Here is a 27,666-nt window from a genome sequence, read left to right as displayed (position 1 = left end):
AGAACATTTTCCAACAACAGTCTGCCCTTTATGAAAGCAGTCTGATTAAGCTCAATGGCCTCCGGGAGAATGGTTTTTAGCCGGCGTGCTAGTACCTTTGAGATGACCTTGTACAAGAAGTTGCAGCAAGCTATAGGTCGGTAGTCTTTCATTCCTTGCGCATCCTCTATCTTCGGGATGAGAGAGAGGATCGTAGCATTGACCCCCGTAGGAAAGAACCCAAACAGAAAGAAGGATTGCACTGAGATGATGAATTCTGCTCCCACCACTGGCCAAGCTGCTACGAAAAATTCCTTTGTGTACCCATCTGGACCCGAGACTTTGTCGTTTGGCAGAGCTCGGATGGCTGATATGATCTCCTCAGCAGAGACTGGAGCAACTAAGCCCGCAGCGGAGTCAGGCGAGCAGCGATAATATATTAAGTCCTGCAGCATGGGGAGTGAATCAGCTTTGGAACCCTGATCCTGAACTTGGAGAAACTTCTGAAAATGCAGGACTGCCTCCCTCTTGATAGCTGCGGGGTCAATTAGCGTTTCTCCAGCCTCATTTATGAGACTCTTAATGGAATTTCTAGAGGATTGAGTCTGAACAGCCCGGTGAAAGAACACCATATTTTGGTCACCAGCTCCCAACCATCTGATGCCAGACTTCTGTCAGAAGAACTTCTCCTCAATGCTTGTCAATTTACTCCATCTGTCAGATGCTTCAGCAGCAGCAGCAAAGGTTGTGGGGTTTGGATCCTGTAGAGCCAGGTTTTGGCTCTGACACATCTCTTCGAATGCAAGTTTGGTTCTCCGCGGTAGATCACCATAGTGGGTCTTATTTAGCATCCGCATGTCATACTTGAGAAGCTTCAGCTTGGCTTGAAACCTGCTTAAAGCTGTGCGAGAGTAGTGTATGGCTGGAGCAGAATCCCACACACACTTGACTGTAGGTAGGAAGTCAGCGTGCTCCGTAAGGTAGTTTAGGAACCGGAAAGGTCTTCGTGCTTCATTGTGAACTTCTGATAGTTGGACCACACACCTAGCGTGATCGGAAATGCCCCTGCCTCAAAACGTGATGAAGAGTAAGGAAAGTCCCTGAACCAGGCCGCATTTATCAATGCTCGATCCAATTTCTTTCCTCTAGGTTCCTCATCCCTCTTGTTCCACCACGTGAAAAAGCACCAGTAGACGCCATGTCAGTTAAATTGCAGTCTCCCACCATATCCTGAAATTGTCGCATCCCGGTCTGCGAAGCTCGACTCATACCCACTCTCGAGTGCTCTCTCGAAGATAGAGTAGTGTTGAAATCCCCAATGACCATCCAAGACGAATCCAGAAGCTTGTAAACTGCCTGAGTTTCTCGCAAATCATCCCACAGCTTTCTTCTCTCCACCTCACAATTTGAAGCATAAACAGCAGAACGTATAAACTGCTCTCTTGTCTCAGGAATCTGAACAGCACAAGTTATGACCTGAGAACTAGCGTGCAGCCTAGTAACAACTTCCCCTTCAGTCCAGCAAAACCAAATACGTCCTAACGGGCTGAAATCATAGTTTGCTATTGAAGCCCATCCTGGTAACGCAGCTCCCAAACAATCTCCATAATTTTCCTGTTGAACTCTCGTCTCCAATAAGCATCCAAATAAGAACTTTTCTGCTTGTACTTATCTTCTGACTTCTCTGTGTTTGCGAGGCATATTGAAGCCACGCATGTTCCATGCGAAAAAGGACTTCATAACTTCCTACTGGAAGCTTTTTGGCGATAGTGCTGGCCCTTAATGACTTAGTATCCTTAGCACGAGCTGGGAACTGCTTGCTAAGCTTCAAACTGGTATTAGTGCGGAGACGAACACTCTTCGCGACATCTTTCAGTTTTGTACTCTCTTTTTGTTCCCCAGCATCTACCTCTCCCTCTTCTAACTCTTCTACCTCTTCTACCCCACCTTCCTCCTTACTGTCTTCGTCCTCTTCTTGATTATCATCGTTTCCCTCTATCGCTAAAACACTGAATCGCGACGGAGAGATTATGCCATCATTCCTCCCATCAACCTCTGCCATCTCCTCAGTTCTCTTTGCTTCCATCTGAGGGGACTTGCCTCCAACTAAAGCCCAGTCAAGCTCTGAGTTCTCTGCCACAAGCTCTGATGCAGATAGTGAAATACCTCCCACTTCAAATGCTTTCCTGGAAACATCACCCACAACATCACTTCCCAAAGCTGGAGGAAGATCTTCCAGTTCAAGAAGCAGCTCATTTACTACATTGCGGTTTTTGTCAAGCTCATATCTCACCTTGCCTTCACCATTTATCACCACTTCAGTATCTCCAGTTTCCTCAACAATCTCTTTACCATTCTGCAAAACACGAATCTTATTAGACGTACAGTTGACCCCTTTATGACCCCACGCATCGCAGACATTACATTGCGGAGGCAGCCAGGGGTAACTCATATCAATCATCATTTCCAAACCATCCTTGTCCAGACATATGATTTTCTCCACCAGAGGGGCTTGTACGTTGACCTCAACAAGCACCCGAGCCACATCTATCCTCGTACACCTCTCAGTGCTAGGATGCAGCTTGACGAACTTTCTCGCTGCGCGACTGAGACACTTGAGAGCCTTGTGAGAGAACAGCATACTCGGAACTCCCTTGAGGTCGATCCAAATAGGCATGGCCGAGAGGTCCTGGGGATCTAGCGCCGTTTCAAGGGACCACTTGTTAACCACTAGGGGAACATCCGAAATGTGCCAGTAGCGTCGTTGAATCACTCTCTCCCGCACCAGAGTGTTCTCAATTCGGAAAAGAACAATATTCTTCTCAAGAAACTGCACAACGATTTTGTTACCAGTCTTTGGAGAAGACCAGAGGCGGTTAACAGTGGCGTGAATGGAGCCGATGTGTGGGGCGTCGCCAATGAAGTACCCGACAGCATAGCAGCGCCAGAGAGGGTTAGGGTCCGCTAAGATCTCTGCAGGGATTGTTATTGAGACAACCCCGTCCACTGGGTCCGACGGCGGTGGAGCCGCCACCAGGGGAGCCTTCGCCCAGGGAGAACTCTGGTCACCGTTCGCCGACGATGGAGGCAAGGGCCGCCATCGTGATTGGAATCGCCTTCTTCGACGATGTAGAAACTTATTTCCACTATTCTTAAGCTTACGAAGGTGTTGGAATAGGGAAAAGTAATTTAGAATTTTTTTAAAAATTGTAAAAAATTCTCAATGCATTAATTGGTGATGTTCTAACCTAAATTCTTATAAATAACGATGGAAAAATCTAATGGTATATTGATAGATTGAAGGTAACAAATTAAAAAATGTAAATGCGATTTACTGAGAATCAAAAGCAGCTCTAAACAACTTATTAAATTCGTAAATGTTTATCTTATAATTTTGTGATTAAAACATATTTAAGCTTATTTCTATTTTATATTGACATATATGTTTTTTTAAGAATGTCAACACTTTTAAAATTTAATTTTTTATTCATGTATTTAAATTTTATTATATTTTAATATTTAATTAAAATATTATATTTTAATTTTCAAAAACTTAACCTAGATATTTAGTTAATTTCTTCTAGGTACTTTTTAGTCATTTTAAACTGATTTTCACCCTTTTTGGTTTTGAGAAATTGATTTTAACTTTATTTTGACATAATTATTTTTGAAAGTTAGTGTATGTAATTTTGTCGTATATCACAAAATTTAAATATTTATGGATAAATAATGTAAATATAAATACTTTTTTTGTTAATTGTTTTTTTGAAAAATTTCATTCATTTAAAAATATTTTTTTGAAAATAGTGAAATTCTGGCTTGTATTTTTTCCGTTCTCATAATATTTCTCTTTAGTGAGAGTTTAGCAAGTTTAACTTGTTTTAGAGAAGATATATTTGAATTTTACATAAACCTAATATGTTTTTTTTTTTGTAATAATACCAATAGAAAAAGGGTAAAACTAATCAACACTTCTATTTGCCGACAACAAAAAATTCAACGCTTCTATTTTAATTTTTTGGTTAGTAATCCTAATTTCACATTGTTGTTAAGCCAAACATAACAACCAAGTCCATACACAATTATTTCTGAATTTATTAATAGAAGAATGCATACTTGCTAATGGTTAAACATGTATATTTCTTCTATAGTTTATAAGTAATATTATTGATCAATATGATTAATATTCAAATTTCTATATCCTAAGTACACTATGCAGTTTAAAATTTTATTTAGTTAGATATGAGTTGAGGTAAGATATTTGGTAATCCAGTTTGCACAAATGATAAGAAGCTAATGACTTTGAAGATGATGACAACCAGCAAGAAGAACATGTCTTAATAAGGAACTCAAGTTTGTATGGTACGTGCAGATTCTAAACTTCAAGATTAATATCGCTGCAGTATGATCCAAGTATTTTGTCTTTTTTTTTCATTCAATCGGCGACAACCAAAGGAAAGACACAAATAAGTAATGTAAAAAGCTGTGAACCATAATAGTATTCCATATACTGTATTAAAGCGAAATTGTACAACACACATGCTTGTGAACGGAATACCTTAACTTCAGAAATCATTATTCACTACTTTAAAAAATGCAAAAACAAAAAGATCGAAAATAGTTTAGATAAAAATAAAACACAATAATGGAGCAATGTTCTGGACACCTCAACTTTTAAAATGACTGAGGGATTGACATGTCATTAATTGAAAAAACTGTGAAAACCAATCAAAACATTTTGTGTCTCCACGTCACTTTCTTCTTTTGCTAGATATAAAAAAAAAAACTACAGTCAGCGCTGAAGAGGACGGAGGTGGGACGGATGTAGTGATCCACGGTCCAGCGGACGGCGTAGGCGCTTTCTTCAGAGAGGTCGATTGCGACTCCAGTTTTGCGGCGGGCTCCGGCAGTGGGAGTTGGGGTGGTCCGCGGTTACAGCCCGCGTTCCTCGCTCAGTCAAGCTCGAGCCGAAGTCTCGGCCATGAAATCAAGCTCCTCCGGCGCGTCTTTGCTATCAGCTCGTGGTCGTCATGCTCAGCTTCGTTGTCGCGTCGGCGCGCAAACCATGGCCGTGATCACCTAGCCACCGTGGTTCCTCCTCCGATTCGTCCGTCTTCTCGCAATCCTCACACGCCGTCAGATAACGCCGCCGTGACCTCAGCTCGAGTCGTGGCAGCCAGTTCCGAAGCTCCGGAGTCGTTGCCTCTCACCGTCGCGGCCATCTTCGGATTGAAAAGCTCGGGAACTCCACAATGGTGGATTTTCAATTATTTGCACAGTTGATCCTTGAACCTTTTGGTTCTTCTCGCATTGCCCCTAAGCCTTTTGAAATTGCAAAGATATCCATTCAAATCAACCCTCGACTTTCAGTTGTACATTACAGACCCCTCATATTTGCAGAATGGTCTCTCGCTTCTTGATGGTTCTCAAATCGGCCACGAACTCTGAAATTTGCAAGAATAATTTTGTGATTTCACCCCAAACTTCTCAAAATGCATTTTAACCCCTGTTAAATGCAAATGAACACTTTAATGCAATATATACATCTAAATGCATCTTAAAATTATTAAATTGTACTAATAATAAATGCTAGAACTCATAAAAATAGTAAGATATCAGGGGAGAAACTAAGCTAAAAATCACAAAATAACATATTTAAAGCTAAGCTAAAAATGTTCGATTATTCAAACGAAGTAAACATGAAATGTTAGTTGCATCAAATAACAGAATCCTATATACATTTTTCTGCGGCGTAGCGCGGATGTCGACTTAGTAATTACCGAAAGTATCCATCGGAAACGTGAGGACAATGCAACATGGGTTTTTTGGGGATATCTTAAGCACTGTTGTCTTTGCTTTATGATTGTTTAAAATTGACTGCTTTAACTATTGGTAATAAGAAAACGAACCTCAGCCATCCACGTGGGTAGTTCTCATTTGGATAATAGTTTTGTACGTCCGACATGAGTGGAATTTCCAAGCAAATCTCATTCGTTTTTATTTCCCGAAAGTTTTTCACTGTGTTATCAAATGAATCTAGCGTTAGAAAATATGTAAGCTTGACTTTTGAAGTCTTCGTCTCCAATAGACGTCAATCGTTGCGATGACTGTACAATCGACATAGTTGGTGTTTCGTAGTAACTCATAGATTTATTCACTTTTTTTTTTTGAAAAAAAGATTTATTCACTTTTTATCGGAAATTTCTTCGTCTCTATGCTTTTTTGGTTGAGCAAAGTTTGTATCCACTTACTAAAAAATAATTTGTGTAGCTTGACTTCGATTTCAAAATTAAATACAAGCTTTCGTCAACTTGGCTTTCGAAGACTTGTTAAATCTGAAGCCCAAGTTACAAAAAAAGAATATTTATTATTTTCAAGCGATCATCATATTTCTTCGGCCAAAAACATTGAAATAATTTAGAAGTCTTCGTCAACTTTTTGTTTTACCCAAGGAAAGATAATACTATGCTAAAATCCATAACATTAAATCTAAACCAAATCCGAACCAAAAAACTCAATCCGTATCCGGTCCGAAATATAAAAAATATCCGAATAGATTTTGTAAGGTGTTACAAAACATATTCGAACCCGAAGTGTTATTAATCGAATTCGAATGGATAACCCGAAAACCCAAAAAATATCCGAAGAAACCGATTCAAATGTCCAAATTAATATACGATATAAATATTTGAAATATATATATGTATTTCAAATATTCAATTTCATATTTATTTGGATATAATATTTAATAATAAGTATTAAAAAATAAACAAATACCTTAAATACTCTATTATATAAGAAGAAGTATATATTTCTTATGTTTTACTTTTAAATTTTAAATTTTATTTTGGATATATCTGAACAGATTCGATAGAACCCAAATCCGAACGATATATGATTACTTTGGATATATCCGAACCGATCCGAACCCGAAGTGTTATATCCGAATTTGATTCATGCTTGTAAAATCACTAGAATGGAACCTAGGCGGTGTTACAAAACAGAACCGAAATCCGAAAACCCCGATCCGAACCCGAACGGGTATCAGAACGCCTAAGCCTACCTATGTTTGTCTTTTTTTTTATCAATCCTTATATTTGTCCATATAATATTTTGGCGAAAAAAGGAATTATAATAGCTTGACTTGGTTTTCAAGATGTAAACTAGTAATCCACTAATTTTTACTCTATAATTAGAAATTATTATTTTGGAGGAATATATTGAAATAATCCACTAGCATTTATTTCCGGATAATTCTCTACATATCAAACCGGTTCAATTTTATTTGAACTGACACCAAAGCACACTTCTCGCTTTGGACTGTTTTGTTGGGGCGTTCCAATTGACGTTTAGATTTACGAAGTACAAGAATGAAGAACCGGATTATAATCAAATTTCATGTCTTCAGTACTGTTTTTGACTTCTGACAAAAAAATACATGGAAAATTGTTTTTTTATACCAAAAAATGATAACTATGTCATATTAGGCTAATCTCATATACTTTATGTTCTATTAGTCTAAATATTTAAAAAAAAACAATATTGTCCTTAATTTCAATTAAAAATTAGAAATTACAATTAATAAAAAAATGTTAAATATTAAAATATAATTTTTAACTAAAATAATTTAAAAAAATATTAAAAATCTCTAAAAAAGGAAATTGCCACAAATACCACCTTCGTAATACCACTTTTTATGTTTACACTAACCACTTTTACCCTCACTTTTAATTAAGGGTAAAAGACACTAATACCCCTAGAGTTAATTAATCTAGACTTAGAGTTTAGAGTTGAAGGGTGGATTAGGATTTTTGGAATGTGGAATTTAGGATTCTAATAAATATATAAATAAATACTTAAAAATATATAAAAAAATTTTGAAAAAAAAATCAAAAATTTTTTCTTGAAAAAGTATAATTTGAAAACATAAAATATTTATTTTTTTTTATTTAAATAATGATTTGTTATATATATCGAGAACAATGGTATAAAAGTTTTTTGCCGGTTCAGATCAGGATCGACCAGTTCAGATCAAACGGTTTCCAAATCGATGTTTTAATTTTTTTAATTTAAAAATTGATTTTATAAATCACGATTTTTTTTTAAATCGATTTAATAAATATAAGGAAACTGAATATTTCCAAATATTCTCTTCCTATATTTTTGGAACTGATTATATTTATCAGTAGAATATGTATTCTACTATATATAAAACACATTAAACATGTTTGAAATTGATTTCTACTAGTTTTAGATTTATAGTAATGTGTAGATTTCGATTTCTACAGGTTTTAGATTTATAGTAATGTGTAGATTCCAGATTCTAGAGATTTTAGAACGATAGGTTAAGCGCGGAATGTGTTTTCCAAATATTTTTAGATTACTATTATTTACGTAGATCACGTATTCTAAACATATTAGATTCAATGAAAAAAGTGGATTACAGTTTCTACTGTGTAGAATGTCAATTCTACTTTTTGTAAAACAAAATATGAAATTACGATTTAAACATTTTTAAAATTATAAAAAAAATACCAATAAGTTGATATAGGTATTTCATCAGTAGTTAGTATTTTTTGAACTTTTTTTTGTTTCTAAAACTATTTATTTGATTTATTTTTGAAAATACAAAAGGGTATTAGAAGAAAAAATGGTTAAAAAAAAAAAATTAGCCTAATAGGACATAGTTATCATTTTTTGGGCCTTAAAAAAAACAATTTTCCCAAAAAATATATTCAGATGTTATAAACCAAGGTCTGGTGGAAGCTCATATTCGAAGACCCATATTCTTATGTCTTTGTATTTCCTAGCCTATATTGTATTATGGTTTCATACTTATGTAATTCCCTATATAAAGGGTTCATTATTGTCAAATAAAGATATAGACTTTTTCCTTATTTTCATAACACGTTATCAGCAAGATAGCCTCTAGCCCTAAGCCCCCACGAAATATTTTTTAACTCATCCGAAAATCATCAAACCCTAAACGCAAAGGAATCTGCCTCGGAACTTCAAAGAGGTCGTTCTCTCAAACCGTGAGGACTCAGAAAACGATCAAGATATCAAATCGAAGCCCTCACCAAGACAAATCCGTCAGTGCAAACCGCTTGTCGATTTGACCACCGACGCGCCCTCACGCACAGATACAGTGCGCGCCAATTTGATTTGGAAACCAAATCCGATTCCAACAAGGATTTTCTAGCCGAACTCAACTCATGTGCAAGATAAGTTTATCAAACCTTAGTTGATTCATGTTATCTTGTTGGCGTTCATGTTATCTAATGCTCCTCGTGTTGTTTCATGAGCCGAGGGAATTAAAATCAAATATCAACAAGGAGTTTAAGCCGAGAGGAGTTGCTGCCCGTGCGATCATACTCTCTTTTCCATTCAGATCAAAAGGAGTTCATAGGTAAACTATCTCAAAATTTAAAACTACTTAGAGGTCGAGTTTAATGTAATTAAACTCGAGCCATACAAGAGAGAACCGATCGCATATACCTTAATATGTGATCATAGAAATCAAAACCTAACCAACTATGAATACATAATTCGATTTATATCCTTATAAATTATATAGTATATATGTTTAAAAGTTAGTAAAACATGGTCATAAGTTTTGAACCTAAGAACTAATCTAAACCTAAAATCGCATGACATGAAAATCGAATGTCATGCTTAAAACCGAAAATTGTATAAACCTATACTATCTAATATGATTCTAATAATTCTAAAACTTAAATCATATACCTAAAACTATAGTTTCAGATCTGATTATGTCAATAATCAGATCGCATACTTGGTATGCTTGAAAAACCGATTCCTAAACATCTAAAACCTAATTTGCTTAAACCTAAAAATCACATAGCCTTAAAATTAAAACCCCCTTGATGAAAAATTTCTAAAACTTGTTTTCACATGCTGTTTAAAGCTTTAAAATCTGATTGTTTGTTTAAGAAAATCTTGTTGCATGTTTTTTGAAATTAGAAATTGTATACTAGGCATAAAATTGCAAATCGCATGCTTAATTGAAATTTGATTTGTTTGGCCACCTAATCACATTCTAGGATTATTAAAACTTGATTGTATGATCTGTTTGTTAATAGAAATTGCATGTTTTAGGTTTGCAAATCATATGCTAAACATTAAAATCAAAATCGCATGATAGACATAGAAAATTAAATCGCATGTTTAGGTTTAAAAATTGATTTTGTTAATCACATGATAGGATTGATAAAACCTAATTGTTTGATCTGATCTCTAATAGAAATTACATGTTTTAATGTTAGAAATCGAAACATAAACATTAAAACTGAAATTGCATGCTAAAACCTAGAACCCTTAAAAAAAAAAAAAGAAGGTTGTTACAAGGTTGTTACAAAGTTATTAGGGTTTTTTGTCTTGGCCGATTTTATGCTTGTATAACTTGATATTTTTCATGCATAAATACATGTTTGAGGTTGCATAATTAGACTAAAAATAATTACTTGTTCTTGTGTCTAAATCCTATTAGAATTAGGATTTGAAGTTTAACCTAAAATCTGATCGCATGTTTATTGGAATTTCCTGAAAATTTAAAACTTAATAAATTTAAATTAGAATTCCAGAATTTGATCATATGAAACCTAGGGATAAAATTTCATGATTAGATTGAAATTATTCATATGCTAATTGATTAAAAATCGATTAGACCTAGGAAATTGAAATCGCATGATTAAATCCTATTAGAAATAGAAATTGCCTTGATCACATGCTATTGATTGAAATCTGATTTGGTTGCTTGATCACATGATATGTTTAAAATCTGAATCGTATGTCTTAACCAAATCTGATTCGCATGCTTCAAACCCAAAATCTGATTTGTTTGATCGCCTAGCTCGCATGCTAAGAAATTAAAATCTGGATTGATTGTTAAAGATAAAATCCGATTGCATGCAGCATGAACCTAGATTTAATTTGCTCAGTCACATGCTCACATGATCCAAATCTGATTTGCTAGCTGATTACTTGATTGAAAATGATGTCTTGCTTGTTTAAAACATAGAGATTGCATGAAATCCTATCCGCATGATTAAAAGCTTGGCAGTAGGATCAAAACTTCATCATATGCTAAACTTGATTCGATTACATTGTCTGGCCTATATGTGTTTTTAAATCTTGAATCATATGCTGAAAAATCTAGCAAATCCGAAACACATAACCAAATCCTAAAACTGTTTGGATTTGGCTTGGCCAAAACTATACATGTTCATATGAACATTTGTAGGATCGTTTCTCAAAGCCTTGGCCAAATGAAATCTTAGCCAAATTTTAAGACATGATCACTTGTTTAAAACTTAAAATCTGATTATAAAATTACTCCTTGGTCGAAATCTATAAGAATCCTAGAACCATTCGGATTTGGCCTGGCCGAAACTTATGTTTGGCCTAATGAACAATCGCATGATCTTTAAAGCCTTGGCCAAATGTAGAAGCTTAGCCTAGCTTAAATCTTAATCAAATGAAAAGTCTAAATTCTCTTGGCCAACCTTTAAAAGACCTTGACCGAAGGCAAAAGCTTGGACAAATTGAAATTTCTATTGGCCAAATATGAAATCTAGTCAAACTAATAGAATCTCTTGGCCAAAGCATTTTGGTAAAATCATCTTGGCCGAATCTCCTTGGCCAAAATTCCTTGGCCAAAGTCTTTGAATAATCTATCTTGGCCGAATTTAAATCTCTATTAATCTAATCAGACTTAATTTATTTATGACTATTTGTTGCACACTTTGATTTATTTAATGCATGATGTTTTCAAAATTATTGTCTAAGGGAACAAAATTTGATATTAAATTACCTAAGTTTGGGATTCAATACGAGATAAATGAACATTAAGTGTTATTATCTCGAGGGGGAGAATCAGAGAATCCCAAAATCCCTAAATAAGTTAAGCATCCACAACAACTATAGCCCAAATAGAACTCGGCCAAAATCAAATCTGAAAACGAAAATTGCACAACAGAAAGATTATATGGAGATTAATGATTGGCAAACCAGTCATGCCATTTCGGTTAAGTATGTGACATTCTATTGAATGGTTTAAGATATGGTGCCCCTTTGAATAAGAGAATTGATAATATGAGTATTCACCATGATATTTCGAAAATAAGCAAGGAATTTCGTGGGCTTGATCACCCACAGATGGACTGATCATCCATCATATATGACGACATATGGTTGTACATATTCTTGTCAAAATCTGCAATAAGTTTGCAAGAGTAATTGGTGATACCGGTGGATTTATGAATCCTTATAAATTGCAGCAAAATTTGTTCGCATAATGCCAAAGAACAAATACACTCTCCCATGAATTTGATAAAGGGTCAAGAATTAATGTTCTCATATAGAGAACTTAAATAAGTTGCTCCACCACAAAGTTATAAGATGGGATCTGAAATTGAATTAAGTGTATACGTTGGATATAAATATCCATAAGAATATATAAGGCCACGAGAGATATGATTAAGGCTAATCCATGGATTAGATAAATCTGTACATCCAACATCAGGGAGAAAAATAATAAGCTGGTAAACGATTTCGAGAATGAATAATGATCCTCAAATATGAATATAGAATAAGAGTTCAAAGAATGAATCTTTCTCAGAACTTAAACAAGTCAATTGTCAGACATGTTTGATGACCCAAACTGAAATATACCAGCGGTTTATGCTTTAATAAATTGATATTGGACTTAGTTAAGATAAGACGGTTCCATACATGTATTACTCGAAAATGAGAAGAGCATAAAATTGAAATGGCAGATCCGAAATTAAGGTTGTCCAAAGGAAACCTTAGACATGACCATGAATAAAGATCAGGTACCTGAAAATAATAAGATCTAAATGCATTATGTCATGTCTGGATCATAAATGGAACCGGTAAAATAATATCGGCGACGATGATGATATAATATTTGAATACAAAAGCGCTTGACAAAAGCGAGGATCATGAAACCAACGTCTATCATAGAGTGCACTCGGAGAAATTACCCAGAGAAATTGATTAAGCAAATTGATAATGCTATAAGACGTGGTATATGAAATCTCTTAAGAGAAGAGATGTAGTCAAACCAGTTGGACATAAGTAAGTCTTTGGTGAGAAAACATAATAAGAATGGCGAAATTGCATAAGATTCTCACAAAGACCTGAAATCAATTATAAATGAGACATACTCCTATGTGGTGGATGCAACGACATTCTGATTCCTTTTAAGTCTGGCAAATAAAATACATATCTATATGGTCCACTGGATAACGAAATTTATGTGAAAGTTCCAGAGGGTATCGAACTACCGAACACATCAAGTTCTCGAGAACAATATTGAATATCTTTATGTGAACGACTTGAATATCCTAGGAACCTCTGGAGAAATTTTCCAAAGATAGAATACATCAAGAAAGAATTCAAATTCAACATGAAAGGTTTTGGAAAAACAAGATTATATATTGGATTATACATTGAGCACCTTGAAAAGAAAAGCCTTATGCATCAAATGACATACATAGATAACGTGCTCAAGAAGTTTGATATGGACTAAGCTTACGAATTGACAAGTCCCATAATTATAAGGTTCCTCAGTTTAGAAAAGATAATTTCGGCCCTAATGAAGAAAATGAGGAGATCTTTGGTCCCGAAATGCCATGTCTAAGTGCCATAAAGTTTTGATGGATTTGGCGAACCATACAAGGCTAGATAAATAATTTTCCGTAATCTATTAGCTAGATATAGCTCATGATCGACCCAAAGGCACTAGAACTGGATTATACATATTTTTGTTACCTACAAGGAACTAAAGACTTGGGTCCATTTGATACTAACCTACCCGAAGAAGGGTAAATTATTTTGGTGATACACGTTGTTTGTCCGTCCAAGTTCACTCAAGCGAGGATTTGGTGGATCTAATTACTAAGGCGTTACTGACATCCAGAGATGTACTCAACAGGGGGAATAGTACGTGTTGTACTCTTTTTCCTTCACCATGGTTTTATCCCATTGAGTTTTTCTGGTAAGGTTTTAATGAGGCAACATCCAAAGCGTATTACAAACCACTTCGGAGATGGTCTTCCAAGGGGGAGTGTTATAAACCAAAGTCTGGTGGAAGCCCATATTCGAAGGTTCATATTCTTATGTCTTTGTATTTCCTAGCCTATATTGTATTAGGGTTTTATACTTATGTAATTTTCTATATAAATGGCTCCTTATTATCTAATAAAGATATAGATTTTTCCCTTATTTTCGTAACATTAGAGAAAATATTTGTTTTTCTTTTTCAGTTCTTTTCATTTTTGTCAATTAACCAAAACCAATTTAACAGACCCAAATCAATGAATATATTTGATTAAACTGGATCAATTGGTTCAGTTTTGTAAAACTGTTAGAATTCTGATACACGCATTTGGTTCTTTTTATGTTAGCAACTACACAAGTATTTGTTTTGAGATGGAAAAGTCTAGGAGACTAGGATCGATCGTCGTGGTCTTGATAAAATACTCACTCAATTTGGAAATTTCTTGGAAATGTCATTTACTTTGGTCCAACATGTTAAATCAATTATTTATCTTGGTGGATCCGTACCTAGTTGACAGCTTAGTTTAACTAGAAAAGAGATTAGCTTGTAGTAAACTTATCCAAGTAAACAACGGTCTTCCACGTAAAGTGAAGGCCGAAAAGGCACAAAGTTCGTAGCTAGTAGTAAGCTTCTACAATTAACAACATAATTTTACCTATCCTTCTTTTAACACACATGTCTCAGAGTAAATAAATTACAAAACAACTTATTTATCCTCTCTAATGAATCCCAATTCCTCGCTCTAAAATTTACAATTCTACTTTAGGAAAACACCTTAGTCGTCAGTTCTTGGGTCACTAGGTAAACGACCCTTACCCATCCACGTGAATAATTCTCATTGGGTAATAGTTTTGTACGTCCAACTAGTTTAACCAATTAGAACATATCGGTTAACTGGATTGAGTTGGTTAAACTGAATGGGATCTTTTTCTTTTAAACGGTGTCGTTTCTATTTGAAACATATTGGATTCTTAATATTGTTGATGAAATTCATCTATATGGTATTTTGGCCAAAAAAGAATTATAATAATTTTTGTAGCTTGACTTGGGTTTCAGATTTAAACTTCAAGTCGCCGCCTCCTACTTGTGTATTTTTTTTTCCGCCATAATCTTTATCCGCAAGTAAATTGGATAGTAAATTAGTAACTGAACCAATTATGTTTTTCTCATTTGACCTAAAATAAATTGATGTAAACAATACGAAAAATATTATAAAACAATTTTACAGTTGATAAATCTACATATTTTATGAGGATTCTCACGCCTAACAATTTTATTTGAGTCATAGTTGCATCATATCAAGTCGTTTTTATGAAGAGCTATGCTTGGCGGTTCTGTTTACACAATGAGAAAATCTCATGTAAGCTTTTACCACTATTCAGCATAATTGGTTATAAATCACATTTCTTGAGAATCAAAACTCAAAACCTTCTCATGTAGAAGTATTAATTTTGTTTTATCAAATCTCTAGAGTAAAAGTGCTTCCTAACAAAAAACAAGTCTAAAATTCTATTTAGTTCTTTATAAATTTTGGTTTTATTTTATATTAAGATAATACAGAGCTGAATAATACTTTTGGTCAGGGAACTGAACAGGATAAATTAAAAATTTTCATAAAGAAAATTACGAACTTAATATGATAACCAGTTTTTCATATAAGTAAACTAGCAATGCAGAAGAAGCTCAATGGCAAGTTTTGAATTTTGCATAGGGTTGTAAACATTTTCTTCCTTGGTTATTGTAGTAGCTACAACTTGGAGCGTTCTCACAGCCAAATGTTTTGAGGATTAGAAGTTAGTATTGTTTAACGACATTTTTAGTACATTCAGGCTTCTTTGTAATGATATTATCTCTTTCACTGAATATTTCCTTCTGTTAACGCTCAGGAAGGCTGTTTGTTTCTTTTCCATGCTATAATATGGCTTTAGGCTTAAGAGTGGAAAGCAAATTTGACATTAGAACATAGAGCTATTGCATCACTAAACAGTGATCTTTAGATCATGTTTCTTATTTTAAGATCAACCTAAAGTGGAAACCAAATTTAAAAACATTAATATAGAGCTATAACATCTCTTTATTAGACAAATGTGCACAAGGCACTTCCAATAGCTAAACTTCTTCAGGTTCAGGTGGCTCTTGTTTAACCCATACGCACTTGCAAGCTAGAGCCGCGTCTGTGAACCTCAGGAAGTGACTGCCACCACTTTCTAAATGATGAGTCCTCCAGAAATATATGCTCATCATCTACTTCCTTGTCTCTGATCCATCCTTCAAGCAACTCTTCTAGTTTCTTAACCCTTGCCTCATCATATTCTTTTCTCCTGAGTTCTTCAACCTCAGCCCAAAAACAAGATCCACAGTCAGACCTCTTTATCTCTTCTGCACTCCTGCCTGCCTTCAGTAGTTCATGCTCATACCCTCTCTGAGCGTGTTTGTAACGGTTTGGTCTTCCATGTATCATATAAGGCCCCGTGTCTTCGTTCTTCAAGTGCCTGTGGTAGTTTGATATATCAAGTGGTTCGATCAATCTACGGTAGCGATTTGCTAGCTCTATCCACTCAATGCGCCCCTCAAATCCATCTGGAAGTTGTCCTTCTTTCACTAGACCCAGCACCTCGTCATATATACCAGCTAACTCAGCTCTGTTGACGTTTGCTCTGAAGTCTTTCTCTTCATTAGATTCCTTGAAGGAATCATAGTACCCGATTTTATGAGTTAGACACTTTGGCTTGTATTCATCCTCTATCCATACCAGCTTCTCCACTATTTTAGGCTGTTTAGCGTCTATCTTGCTTTGGTTATCGACTCGTTTCTTCTCTGCCTCAAATGCAGCACGGACGCATTGTCTGGCTCTTGTGCTCTGCAAAAGAAAAAGAAACATCAATGAGCACAGCCGGATAAAACATTTGCATTGGCTCCCAAATTTTAAATACTTATTATACATAGGCCGTATGACTCCTAATTGTCCAAACTTTTCTTTTATCAAGATTAACCACCCCTAAATCTCAGATCCTTGTAGGTAAAGGATCAAACTATGGAGAAAAGAGAGAAAGATTTTACCAGTCCAAGGTCACTGAGGGCAGATTCTCCTCCATCCAAAGGCAAGTGCTGCAAATCCAATTGATCAACAACTTTCATTTCCATTGAATGTGCCATTTCCTCATAGCTATGGTGATCTCTTATGCTTTGATGTGGTCTTAGAGACAATTCTTGCTCGTTGCTGGACTGAGAAGAGTACAACAGAATCTGAAGAATGGCGTCTGAGTTGCTCACTGAGACCAATCTCGTCCCTGTAGAGAAGACAAAAGTGCCTGCGGGTCTGTAAGGACTCAGCTCAAGGAAACTTGAAAGTGTTTTTAAAAACGGCTCTCCGTTTCCAATCAGTTTACAGACAGCTTGGTGAGCAACAGTTGCTGTGTCTTTCATCACCATTGCGAAAAACCCTGTGGTGCTCTGGTCATTTCCTTGGTTCCCAGCTCTACGACCCAGTTGGGAGAGAGCATAAGGCAGAGCTTGCTTTGTTGATGCCTTTCTAGCAAGCATAATCCGAGGGACGATATCGAATCTTGTGACGAAGTTCACGATGAACCGGCTCCAGTTCTCTCTCCCAAGGGCGTGCTTGAAGACATAGTCACCCACCAATGGAGCACCAAAGGTCAGACAAAGAGGCTCTGGGAAGAAACCACTCTGCTTTGTGAAGTATGTCTCCAAATACCAAACTGTTGCTAAGATTGCAGTTGCACCGCCTGAAGAATGTCCTGTGAACACTATCCGTTGACTTCTCATGCTGTCGACAACCGTTTTCACCTGCAAGTTTCAGGCATAAATGAGTCATATGTTTTCAACTGATGTCGCAAAAAAGGTCAAAAGAGTTTTTAACTTACAGAATGAGGAAATGAGGTTGAAACCAGAAGTTTAAGATTCTTGAGGAAAGCTTCGTTAACGGTAGCGTTAACGTCGTTGCCAATGCTTCTCATACAAGGGAACTGTTCACGGTTCATCTTAGTTTCTCCAAATGGAGACGCATTCTCTGGATCAAACCAATCTTTCACCAAGAAAGATGGTTTGAAAGCGAAAATGACGGTATCGCCTTCTACTTCTATGTCGAAGTGGTCGGTGCTGTAAGCTGTGGTCGATGCCCTCCATGAGGTGGCGATTAGAGCATTACTGATTCCGGCAAGAGCTTCTAACACCATTGATCTAGTATCTTTCGGGAGTGTGGACCACCTTTTTTCTCTTTGTTCTCTGGGTCTTCTTGCTTATGGTCTTTCTTCTGTTCTGCGGATTAAGTGTAGATATAAAGGCAGAGATGTACGGGAAAAATAATTACCAAAAATACCAATCGAAAACGTGAGGAGAGAGTTAACTGCAACATGGTGGTTTTTCGGGATATATTATAAGAACTGTTGTCTTTATGATTGTTTTTTTAGTCGACTCTGCTTTAACTATTGGTCACACCAGGTAAACGAACCTTAGCCATCCATGTGGACAGCTTTCGTTGGGTAATAGGTTTGTACTTCCGACATGAGTGGAATTTCCAAGCAAATCTCATTCGGCTTTTGTCCTAAAGTTTTTCTCCATGTTAATATTCCCTCTGGTTATATTTTAAGTTATTTTTATTGTTTTATAATATATGATGTTTTCATGTATCTAAATAACTTTTTTAATAAAAAAACTGTGTAACAAATTACATTTTTAATATTTTCATTTATAGTTAAATAATTATATTTTTAATATTACTTTTAAGAAAATATGATTTTTTTTTATATTGAAATATTTTTCTATAATTCAAATTTGAGGTGCTCTAAGCAATCAAACAATAATAACACAACGAATAAAACCGAGATCTTTATAGATCTGTAATTCTAGATAAACAATCAAAAGTTTTATTTTGTGCATGCAGGATATATGAAATCTTGAAAGTCATGAAGCATAATTGAAGATTCTTTATCTAATTCAATTATGTTGGGAAATTTGGCCATGCAAGAGGCTCATTTATCATTGAAATCAGATCATGTAATCATCTCAAAGTTCAGACATGTCGAATGTTGAATCATGCTTTTCATCGCCTACTATAAGGGAAGTGGGTAAATACAGCGTACGAAGACAGTGTTTTGTATCTGAATGCTATCTTGACATAACTCTTACTTTACAATAGCTTTTTTTTTACGTATATATAATAGCATTGGTAATTTAAAATGCTATCTTTACTGAAGCGGAAAATAATTAATTTTATCTCTCACCCTCATTTCACTTTCCCTCTCACTCCATAAAACAATAAACCTAAACTTTAAACACAATCCCTAAAACTCAAATATTTACTTATTTTAATTTCAATTTCAACTTTAAATTCAAATTTTAATATTTTGAAAATTTTATTTCAAATATTTAATCTAAACTCTAACTAAAAATCTTAAAATTCTAATCTTTTTATTATTTATCTTCAAATCTTAAATCTTATAAATCAAACAACAAATCATATGTCATATATACCCAAACCCTATATTATACATTAAATCTTAAACCTTTAAATATAAACTCAACTTTATATATTCCAAACTCAAAAACATTTATACTTTCAATTATAACCTTAATTAACATTTATAAATCAAATTCTATTTTTCAAACTCCAAACCTTAAATTCAAAATACTTAGTAAAAAATAAATCTAACTAATCACTTTATTAAAGTAACATATCATTAAGTTTATAAATATAAATGATAATTTAATTTTTAAACATAACTTTTATAAATATTATTCTTTTTTAATCTTCTTCCTTCTTTCTCATTAGTCAAAACTCTAAACCCTATATCCCTAAATTACAAACCCTAAAATCATATACATAACCTTTATTATTTAAGTATTTACATATAAAAGGAAATAAATTTTCCTATTGGTTGAAAATAATACACAAGGATTGCAATATCTACCCTTAAAAATTTTTATCCAAGGGTGGAGATTGTGTTTTGTCCACTCCATTTGTCTTCTCAAACATGACAGAGAGAGATGAGACGTAGAGAGCTAGGAGATTGCAGGAGAAAAAAGAAAAGTCCGGTCTGATTCGTCCCCATCGTCATTAGTCTGAATTCGTTGTCGTTGTCACCGGTCTGAATTGGGCGCCCATCGCAGTGCTTCCAATTATTTATGCAAAGCAGTCTTTCGCCATCTTAAGTTTCGCGCCTCTATTAGTTGAATCTTCTCAAACTGTCTGTCCAAACTCATTCGTATTCACTGACTTGAGATGTAGAGGTATATGAGCCATCCACTAGACATATGTTGCCTAAGCTTAAAGCTTGTGATTCAACATAATGTTGTTCTTGTGGAGATGAAGGCACCATTTCATTTGCAGACAACCAAGCTTGACATTTACCTTCCGCATATCTAACCAGTTCCATAATCATTCTCTATGCCCCTAAATAGCTTATCATTACGAGCCTTCCAGCCAGTGCCGGTCCGGACTGTACTCGCGCCTAAATCGGATTTAAAAAAGGATGCCCCTTAAATTTTACTAAAAATTTTATATAACAAAATATACCAAATAATATGAATATATAAGTTGTTATCAAAAATATATATTAAATCGCTTATGAAATATAGTTAAGCTTTGGTTACTTTTATAAAAAGTTAAACTTAAAATTTTTATTTATGCAGAAATAACTTTCAGACGACAAACATTTTTTTAATCTCCAGCATCTTTACAGACTCTGCAATTGTATTTGACAACATTTTATAATTCTAGTTATATGTTCTAATAGCATTTTTATCCCCAAAAATAATTTATAAAATACAGCTCAACATATAATAAAATCACGTTAGTATCAATTATTTCTTATCAAATTTTCTTGAGTGCTATAACAATTTTATGTTTGTTTGATTCAAAGTTTCTGAAAAAATACAAGAACTTATAAAAAAGAAGAAAGAATTATATGGGAGATGCAACTATTCTGGTAAGCAACTGGTAATTGAGAAAGACATGTAAGAAATAAAGACATCAAAAAGATAAAATTTGTTCTGTTAATAAAGCAAAGAAAGAAGTTGTTTGATAAAAAAAAATTATCTAATAATGTATCGGTAAATACAAAATGCATAATAAAGGAAATTGGGTTCTCAAAATTATCGAGATCTTCCGTATCTTTCAATGAATCAATTTTTATTTATTTTCATAAAATGAAAAGTTATTATAAAAAGGAAAAAATGTAAGTTGTTAACGTCGAAGTTCGAACCCCAAGACCGCATGTCAAATGATCAATAACCCAAACCAATATACTAAAGAAAGATATTTGTATATTGGCGCCCTTAAAGTTTTCATAATCTCTGGCACCTAAAGCCTTTGTTTTATGAGCTTTTTAGCCCAAGGCCGGGCCTGCTTCCAGTTCTAGATATACCAGATTATCCAAGGATATATATCCTTTTTAAGCTATGGACATTAGTGTAAAATATCATCTAATATGAAACAAAGAGAATATCATATATGAATCTGTTAAACAAAAAACCGACCATTCTAATAAAAAAACCCTAGCGGCGCTCAAGGCGATTATGGCGATCATGGTTTGATCATGGAGGCAGCTTTTTAGATCGGACTTCTCATTGGATTTTCGATCTCCATCTGATCTCTACGCTCCTCGACGTAGACATCAGCCATCGTTGCTTCACGTGGACGTGCCAGGTTTCAAATCTGTTTCTTCTCCAACAATCACCATAGTTCTCACGGCAAATCGTTTCTCTTTCACTTGTGGGTTCTACGTCAACACGTTCTTAACCAACGGTTTGGGGAATCTACGATCCATCTCAGATAACACGGCTCATTGGCATGTCTTGATTACATTCGTGGGTTTGTACTGTTATTTACAGTCCTGCGTGATTCCATATCTTTGTATGCGGTCTTTCAACCGTTTCCGATCTGCTCATCAAGCGGATATCAAGGGCAAAGGGATCCTCTATGAGGATGATGATGAACCTATAAAGCTGGTGGATCGCGATGATTCTTTCGTAATCAAGGAATTTGGATTGTCTCTTATTGGCAAGTTCCTTAATCCAAAGAAACAGAATGTAGAGAAGCTGTTGCAAACAATGCCTTCGCAGTGGGGTTTGTCTGAGAGAATCACTGCCAATGATCTTGGGAATGGGAAGTTTTTATTAAACTTCATGTCTGAGGAGGATCTAAAGTCTGTTCTGAGAAGAGGCCCATTCCATTACAACTTCTGTATGTTTGTACTGGTGCGTTGGGAACCCATAGTGCATGATGATTACCCATGGATTATTCCTTTTTGGGTTCAGCTCATTGGCTTCCCTCTTCATCTTTGGACTGATACGAACCTAAGAAACATAGGTGGTAGACTCGGTCATGTCGATACTCTGGAGCTCACAGAGGGGCGCATGCTCATAGAGGTTGATTCACGCCGTCCACTGAAGTTCTCTAGGAAAGTGGAATATGAGGGAGATGAGGTTACGATTGAAATAAAGTACGACAAGCTTTTCAAACACTGTACAATCTGTGGTTTGCTATCTCATGAGAAAGGATATTGCCCCTCAATGGATGTTAGATCACGGTTACAACATGTGGATAGGCCTGACTTTTTTTCCCGAGTACAGCGGGCTCAGGATATGCCTCGTCAAAACTGGAGTCGTGATGCTCTGGTAAATGCTAGACCCTCCCAGCAGTCGTCACTGCAGACCCGGGAGCTGCAATCTTCACGATATTATACGTCTAAGCCGGTAAGGTATGATGATAACAGTACGCGAGGACAGGGGCCTCGCTACTGGGAGAACGACAGCAGTCGGGGTCGTCACTCGGATAGGATTATCCGTAGCAGAGACGATCATTTAAGGAGGAACAGGTATGGTAGTGCACGGGATAATCCTGGTCCCTATGCGCGTCCAAACGAGAAGGCATGGAAAGTGAAACCGAAGACGCATGAAGTGGGAAGGGGTCAGTCTGCTGTTGATGAGGATGCAATGATTCGAGGAGCTACGTCCGGTGAGATAGTTCCTTATGAACAATCTCCTGAGCACAAATCACGTTCCATAGTTGATTTGGCTGAGATGAGGAGTGGTGAAAAAACAAGCAATAGAAAGTTAGCAAGCACCATTGTGACTCCGGTGCGTGCAGATCATCCTATGGAGGAAAACGTTACTTTACGTGATAGGGGTGAGGCTAGAGCTCTCGCGTTCTCCCCTAATGGCGAGCCGAGTCATGACGATGACCTTATCATTGGGGCGCTGAGTGATATGGAGATAATGGAACAGTCTGATGGTGCACTGATGGCTGATGGAGATGATGGCGAGGACCTGCTAGGTTTAGATCTTATGGAGTTGGAGGATAGACAACCTCAACTGAGGTCTCTTCAGGACTTGGGACGGCGTAGCAGCTCGAGGTCATCACGGACTAAGAAGCTGGGTGCGAAACGTAGTGCCCCTTTGGGCATTAACAGGAAGTTCGAGATCCTTCGTAGGGGATCTCCAAGCAAACGATCAACGGCCACAGTCTCACATGTAGCTGAGGGTGGTGAAAAGCCACGAAGTCATAATGGCTCTAGTAAGGACAAAGAGAAGGCGTCAAAACATGATGGTTTGATGAGTTCCAAATACTCATCGCGACGCCATCAATGAAGACAATCAGTTGGAACTGTCGGGGGATTGGGAACGACCTCACAGTTCGACGCCTTACGGAGATGTGTCAGAAGCATCGCCCAGGACTTGTGTTCCTTTCTGAAACAAAGAACAGGAGGCTGATGTTGCAAAACATTCAGGCCGACTTAGGGTTTGATCATTTGTTTACTGTTGAGCCACTTGGTCTCAGCGGAGGTTTAGCTTTATTTTTTATGGATGAATTTCAAGTTAATGTTTTATTTTCGAATAACCGTATGATTGACATTGAGGCAGTCATTGATGGAATAAAAGTCTATATGACATTTTTTTATGGGGATCCTGTATTAGAAAGACGTGATCAAGTTTGGGAACGTCTTACGCGTTTCTCAACAACAAGATCTGGACCTTGGTTTATGATAGGGGATTTCAATGAAATTACGGGTCATGATGAAAAAGTAGGAGGAAGACAACGGGCTGATAGTTCTTTCCTGCCTTTTAAGCAGATGCTTAGTGATTGTGGAATGCTAGAGTTCCCTTTCACGGGAGACATGCTTTCATGGGTAGGTAAAAGAGCAGGTGGAATGACCGTTAGATGTCGCTTAGACAGGGCAGTAGGAAATGCAGATTGGCATGAGATTTTCCTCACTCGAGTGTCAAGTATATGAGATTGTGGGGATCGGATCATCGTCCGATTCTCGCAGATATACTCGTAAAACCAATGAGGAGATCAAAAAAATTTAAGTCTGATAAAAGATGGCTAGACAACGAGGAGCTAAGGCAGGTCATCCTGGAGGGATGGAGATCTCCTGATTTACCCCCAGAAGCGACTATTATGGAATATATCTCTAGCTGTCGAAAAGCTTTGGGGGAATGGAGGAGGCAGCATAATGTCAACTCTGCGAGACTGGTGGAGGAATTGAAAGAGAAGGTGGAGGGCATGTATGCGGATGACAATGCTACCACTGAAGAAATTGCCTCAGCATTGAAGGACCTCTCTAATGCTCTTAAAGCAGAAGAAATGTTCTGGAAACAGAAGAGTCGAGTGTTCTGGCTAAGAGAGGGGGATAGAAATACAAAGTTTTTTCATGCACTAACAAAACAGAGAAGATCCAGGAATAAAATTACGCAGCTCCAAGATGTGAATGGAAATATAGTTGAGGATGAAGAGGGTTTAGTAGCCATTGCTACTAGTTATTTTAGACAGATCTTTGAATCGTCTAACCCTGAGGACATTGAAGAGGCGTTAGCTCAAGTTCCTACGACAATCACTGGGGCAATGAATGAGAACCTTACAGCTCCGGTAACGGAATGGGAGGTCAAATTGGCTCTTTTTGCTATGCATCCAGAGAAGGCTCCAGGACCAGATGAGATGACTGCGCTATTCTATCATAAATTATGGGATATTGTAAAGGATGATTTAACTCTTATGGTTAATAACTTCCTTATCGAGGGAACGGTGGTGAATGGATTAAATGATACAAATATATGTCTTATCCCGAAGACGGCCAAGCCTAATGATATGGCTCAATTTCGACCAATAAGCTTGTGTAATGTAAGCTATAAAATAATTTCGAAGGTCTTATGCCAGAGATTAAAGAAAGTGCTACCAGGCTTGATTTCAGAGACCCAGTCAGCCTTTGTTGCTGGAAGACAGATTTCAGACAATATTATGATTGCCCAAGAAATGTTTCACGCGCTGCGGACTAAACCAAGTGGTCGCAGTAAAAGGATGGCTATTAAGACGGACATGAGCAAAGCATATGACAGAATGGAGTGGTCATTCATTGAAGCCGTCATGCGCAAAATGGGATTCTCAGAGACGTGGATAACCTGGATAATGCGATGCATTACGTCGGTAAAATATAAGGTGCTTATGAATGGTCAACCAAGAGGAAATATCATTCCTGGTAGAGGCTTAAGACAAGGAGATCCTTTATCTCCTTTCATTTTTATTCTATGCACGGAAGCGCTCGCTAGCCTTCTTAATCATGCAGAGAATCAAGGGAAGATAACGGGGATGCGTGTCACACGCGTGTGCCCCTCGGTATCTCACCTTCTCTTTGCTGATGATAGCCTTTTCTTCTGTAAGGCGGAGCCCCGTGAATGTGAAGAAGTAATGAAAGTAGTCAGGAAATATGGTAAAGCTTCTGGCCAATGTATCAACTTCGATAAGTCGTCCTTACTCTTTGGTAAGCGGATTAATGCAAATACCAGGCAAGAGATCAAAGATAAAATGGGTATACAAAACGAAGGAGGGATGGGAACCTACTTAGGTATCCCGGAAGATATAAGCGGATCCAAGTGCAAATTGTTTGCATTCCTCAAGGACAAGTTAATGCACAGGGTAAATGGATGGACGGGTAGGTGGCTTTCAAAAGGAGGGAAGGAAGTTCTGTTAAAATCTATTCTGCTAGCTCTTCCGACTTATGTCATGTCTACTTTCCTGCTCCCTTTAGAGATATGTGAAAACCTAGCTAGTGCCATCTCACGGTTCTAGTGGAGTTCAAACCCACCAAAGAGAGGAATTCACTGGGCGAAATGGGAAAAAGTTTGTCTACCAAGGGAGGAAGGAGGGATTGGGTTTCGTATGATCCATGAATTCAATCTGGCATTGTTGGCAAAACAACTATGGAGGCTGGTTCAATTCCCAGACTCATTGGTCGTTCGGGTCTTGAAGGGGAGATACTACAAATTAACCTCGCCTCTGAGAGTAAACTCGGCTAGCTGCCCATCTTATGTGTGGACTAGCATTTCTGCTGCAAGGAAGTTGTTATTGCTGGGAATCAGACAGAAGATACACTCAGGTTATGAAGTGAAGGTGTGGGAGGATCCGTGGATCCCAACGATCCCAGCGAGGCCGGCTGTCCCTGTGGCACCAGTAATGCATCCTAACATGAGAGTAAGCGATCTCATTGATCAGATAGGGAAGGATTGGGATGTTGGATTATTGGAGAATTATGTAAATCCCGAGGACATACCGCTTATAAGGAGTTTGGCCATAAGTTCATCTCACCGGCGCGATACTTTTTGCTGGAGCTACACAAGGAATGGCCAATACTCGGTTAAATCTGGATATTGGGTGGCCCAGAATCTATTGAAGACGGCGGAAGCACAGGAGATATTGGAACCGAGTATTACCAAGCCTCAAGCTTTTGCTTGGAAGTTAAAAGCGCCTACGAAAATATGTCATCTTATTTGGCAGTTATTGACTGGGCATGTTGCAGTAACAAGGAATTTAGCAAGACGTAATATGCGATGTGATAACTATTGCCCAAGATGCGGAGATTTGGATGAATCAGTCACACATGCTATCTTTGAATGCCCGCCAGCGCTACAAGCTTGGACCTTATCGACAACCCCAACAAGCCCTGAGGTATTTCCACTACCAAGTGTCTACGCCAATATGGACTACCTATTCTGGAGAAAAAACTCTATTATTGAGCCGAAACAAGACAGAGATCCTTTTCCCTAGATAATTTGGTATATGTGGAAAGCTAGGAATGATAAACTATTAAAGGGGATAGATAGAGATCCTTTGGAGTTAGTCCGCTATGCAGAGAGTGAATGTCAGGCCTGGTTTGCTGCGAACGATGTGGCACAACCTATGGTACAAGAGACTAATATAGAGAACCCTCAAGTCATAAGCTTGGGTAATATTTGCTTGCTGGATGGATCTTGGACAACATCTGCCAACTTCAGTGGACTTGGATGGGTTTGGATGGACAATACGGGAAATACTCAGCTCATGGGGATGAAGAATCTTCCTCGACGTGAATCAGCCTTGCATTCGGAAGTAGAAGCGCTACGGTGGGCAATGGAGAATATGCTACAGCACTCAACATGCCAGCGCTTTGGGACGGATTGTAAGGAGCTGATCGCAATGTTAGATGATCCTCATGCGTGGCCTAGCTTTGCGACGGAATTGGAGGGGATAGAGACGCTACGGATATGCTTCCCGGAGTTTAGCATCAATCATGTTCCACGAGCGAGAAATC

The 27,666-nt window shown here is 36.9% G+C and overlaps 3 protein-coding genes across 3 annotated transcripts; 1 reads left to right on the top strand and 2 right to left on the bottom strand.

Annotated features, from left to right (window-relative positions):
- Positions 1-653: 653 nt before the first annotated feature.
- LOC106354538 lies at positions 654-5,201 on the bottom strand. The gene is made up of 4 exons (XM_022693868.1): positions 5,110-5,201; positions 1,730-3,095; positions 1,106-1,593; positions 654-1,044 (listed from the first exon to the last, which is right to left on the bottom strand). Exons 1-4 carry the CDS (start codon positions 5,199-5,201, stop codon positions 654-656), a joined length of 2,337 nt encoding a protein of 778 aa, XP_022549589.1.
- A 10,819-nt stretch (positions 5,202-16,020) lies between these two features.
- On the bottom strand, positions 16,021-18,489 carry LOC111202373 (protein EDS1B). Its single transcript, XM_048744910.1, has 3 exons — positions 17,968-18,489; positions 17,144-17,890; positions 16,021-16,943 (listed from the first exon to the last, which is right to left on the bottom strand). The coding sequence occupies exons 1-3, from the start codon at positions 18,277-18,279 to the stop codon at positions 16,224-16,226; spliced, it is 1,779 nt and encodes a 592-aa protein (XP_048600867.1). The 5' UTR covers positions 18,280-18,489; the 3' UTR covers positions 16,021-16,223.
- Positions 18,490-24,389: 5,900 nt separating this feature from the next.
- Positions 24,390-27,143, top strand: LOC111201644. The gene is made up of 3 exons (XM_022693869.1): positions 24,390-25,526; positions 25,866-26,015; positions 26,169-27,143. Exons 1-3 carry the CDS (start codon positions 24,390-24,392, stop codon positions 27,141-27,143), a joined length of 2,262 nt encoding a protein of 753 aa, XP_022549590.1.
- Positions 27,144-27,666: the final 523 nt, after the last annotated feature.

The sequence above is a fragment of the Brassica napus genome, chromosome C1 (genome assembly GCF_020379485.1).
Source record: "Brassica napus cultivar Da-Ae chromosome C1, Da-Ae, whole genome shotgun sequence".
In the NCBI taxonomy this organism is placed as follows: Eukaryota; Viridiplantae; Streptophyta; class Magnoliopsida; order Brassicales; family Brassicaceae; genus Brassica; species Brassica napus.
This window is presented reverse-complemented; position numbering and strand designations above follow the sequence as displayed.

Excerpts from the sequence above, each read along its gene's own strand:
- LOC106354538 (XM_022693868.1), bottom strand. The coding sequence starts at position 5,201 with ATGGCCGCGACGGTGAGAGGCAACGACTCCGGAGCTTCGGAACTGGCT. Across the intron at positions 3,096-5,109 it reads GCGGCGTTATCTGACGGCGT|GCGATTCCAATCACGATGGC; the intron begins GTGAGGATTGCG and ends TCGTCGAAGAAG. Across the intron at positions 1,045-1,105 it reads GAGGAAAGAAATTGGATCGA|GGGCATTTCCGATCACGCTA; the intron begins GCATTGATAAAT and ends GTTTTGAGGCAG.
- LOC111202373 (XM_048744910.1), bottom strand. The coding sequence starts at position 18,279 with ATGGTGTTAGAAGCTCTTGCCGGAATCAGTAATGCTCTAATCGCCACC. Across the intron at positions 17,891-17,967 it reads CAACCTCATTTCCTCATTCT|GTGAAAACGGTTGTCGACAG; the intron begins GTAAGTTAAAAA and ends TGAAACTTGCAG. Across the intron at positions 16,944-17,143 it reads CCCTCAGTGACCTTGGACTG|AGCACAAGAGCCAGACAATG; the intron begins GTAAAATCTTTC and ends TTTCTTTTGCAG.
- LOC111201644 (XM_022693869.1), top strand. The coding sequence starts at position 24,390 with ATGAGGAGATCAAAAAAATTTAAGTCTGATAAAAGATGGCTAGACAAC. Across the intron at positions 25,527-25,865 it reads TAATGCGATGCATTACGTCG|CGGATTAATGCAAATACCAG; the intron begins GTAAAATATAAG and ends CTCTTTGGTAAG. Across the intron at positions 26,016-26,168 it reads AGGACAAGTTAATGCACAGG|TGGAGTTCAAACCCACCAAA; the intron begins GTAAATGGATGG and ends TCACGGTTCTAG.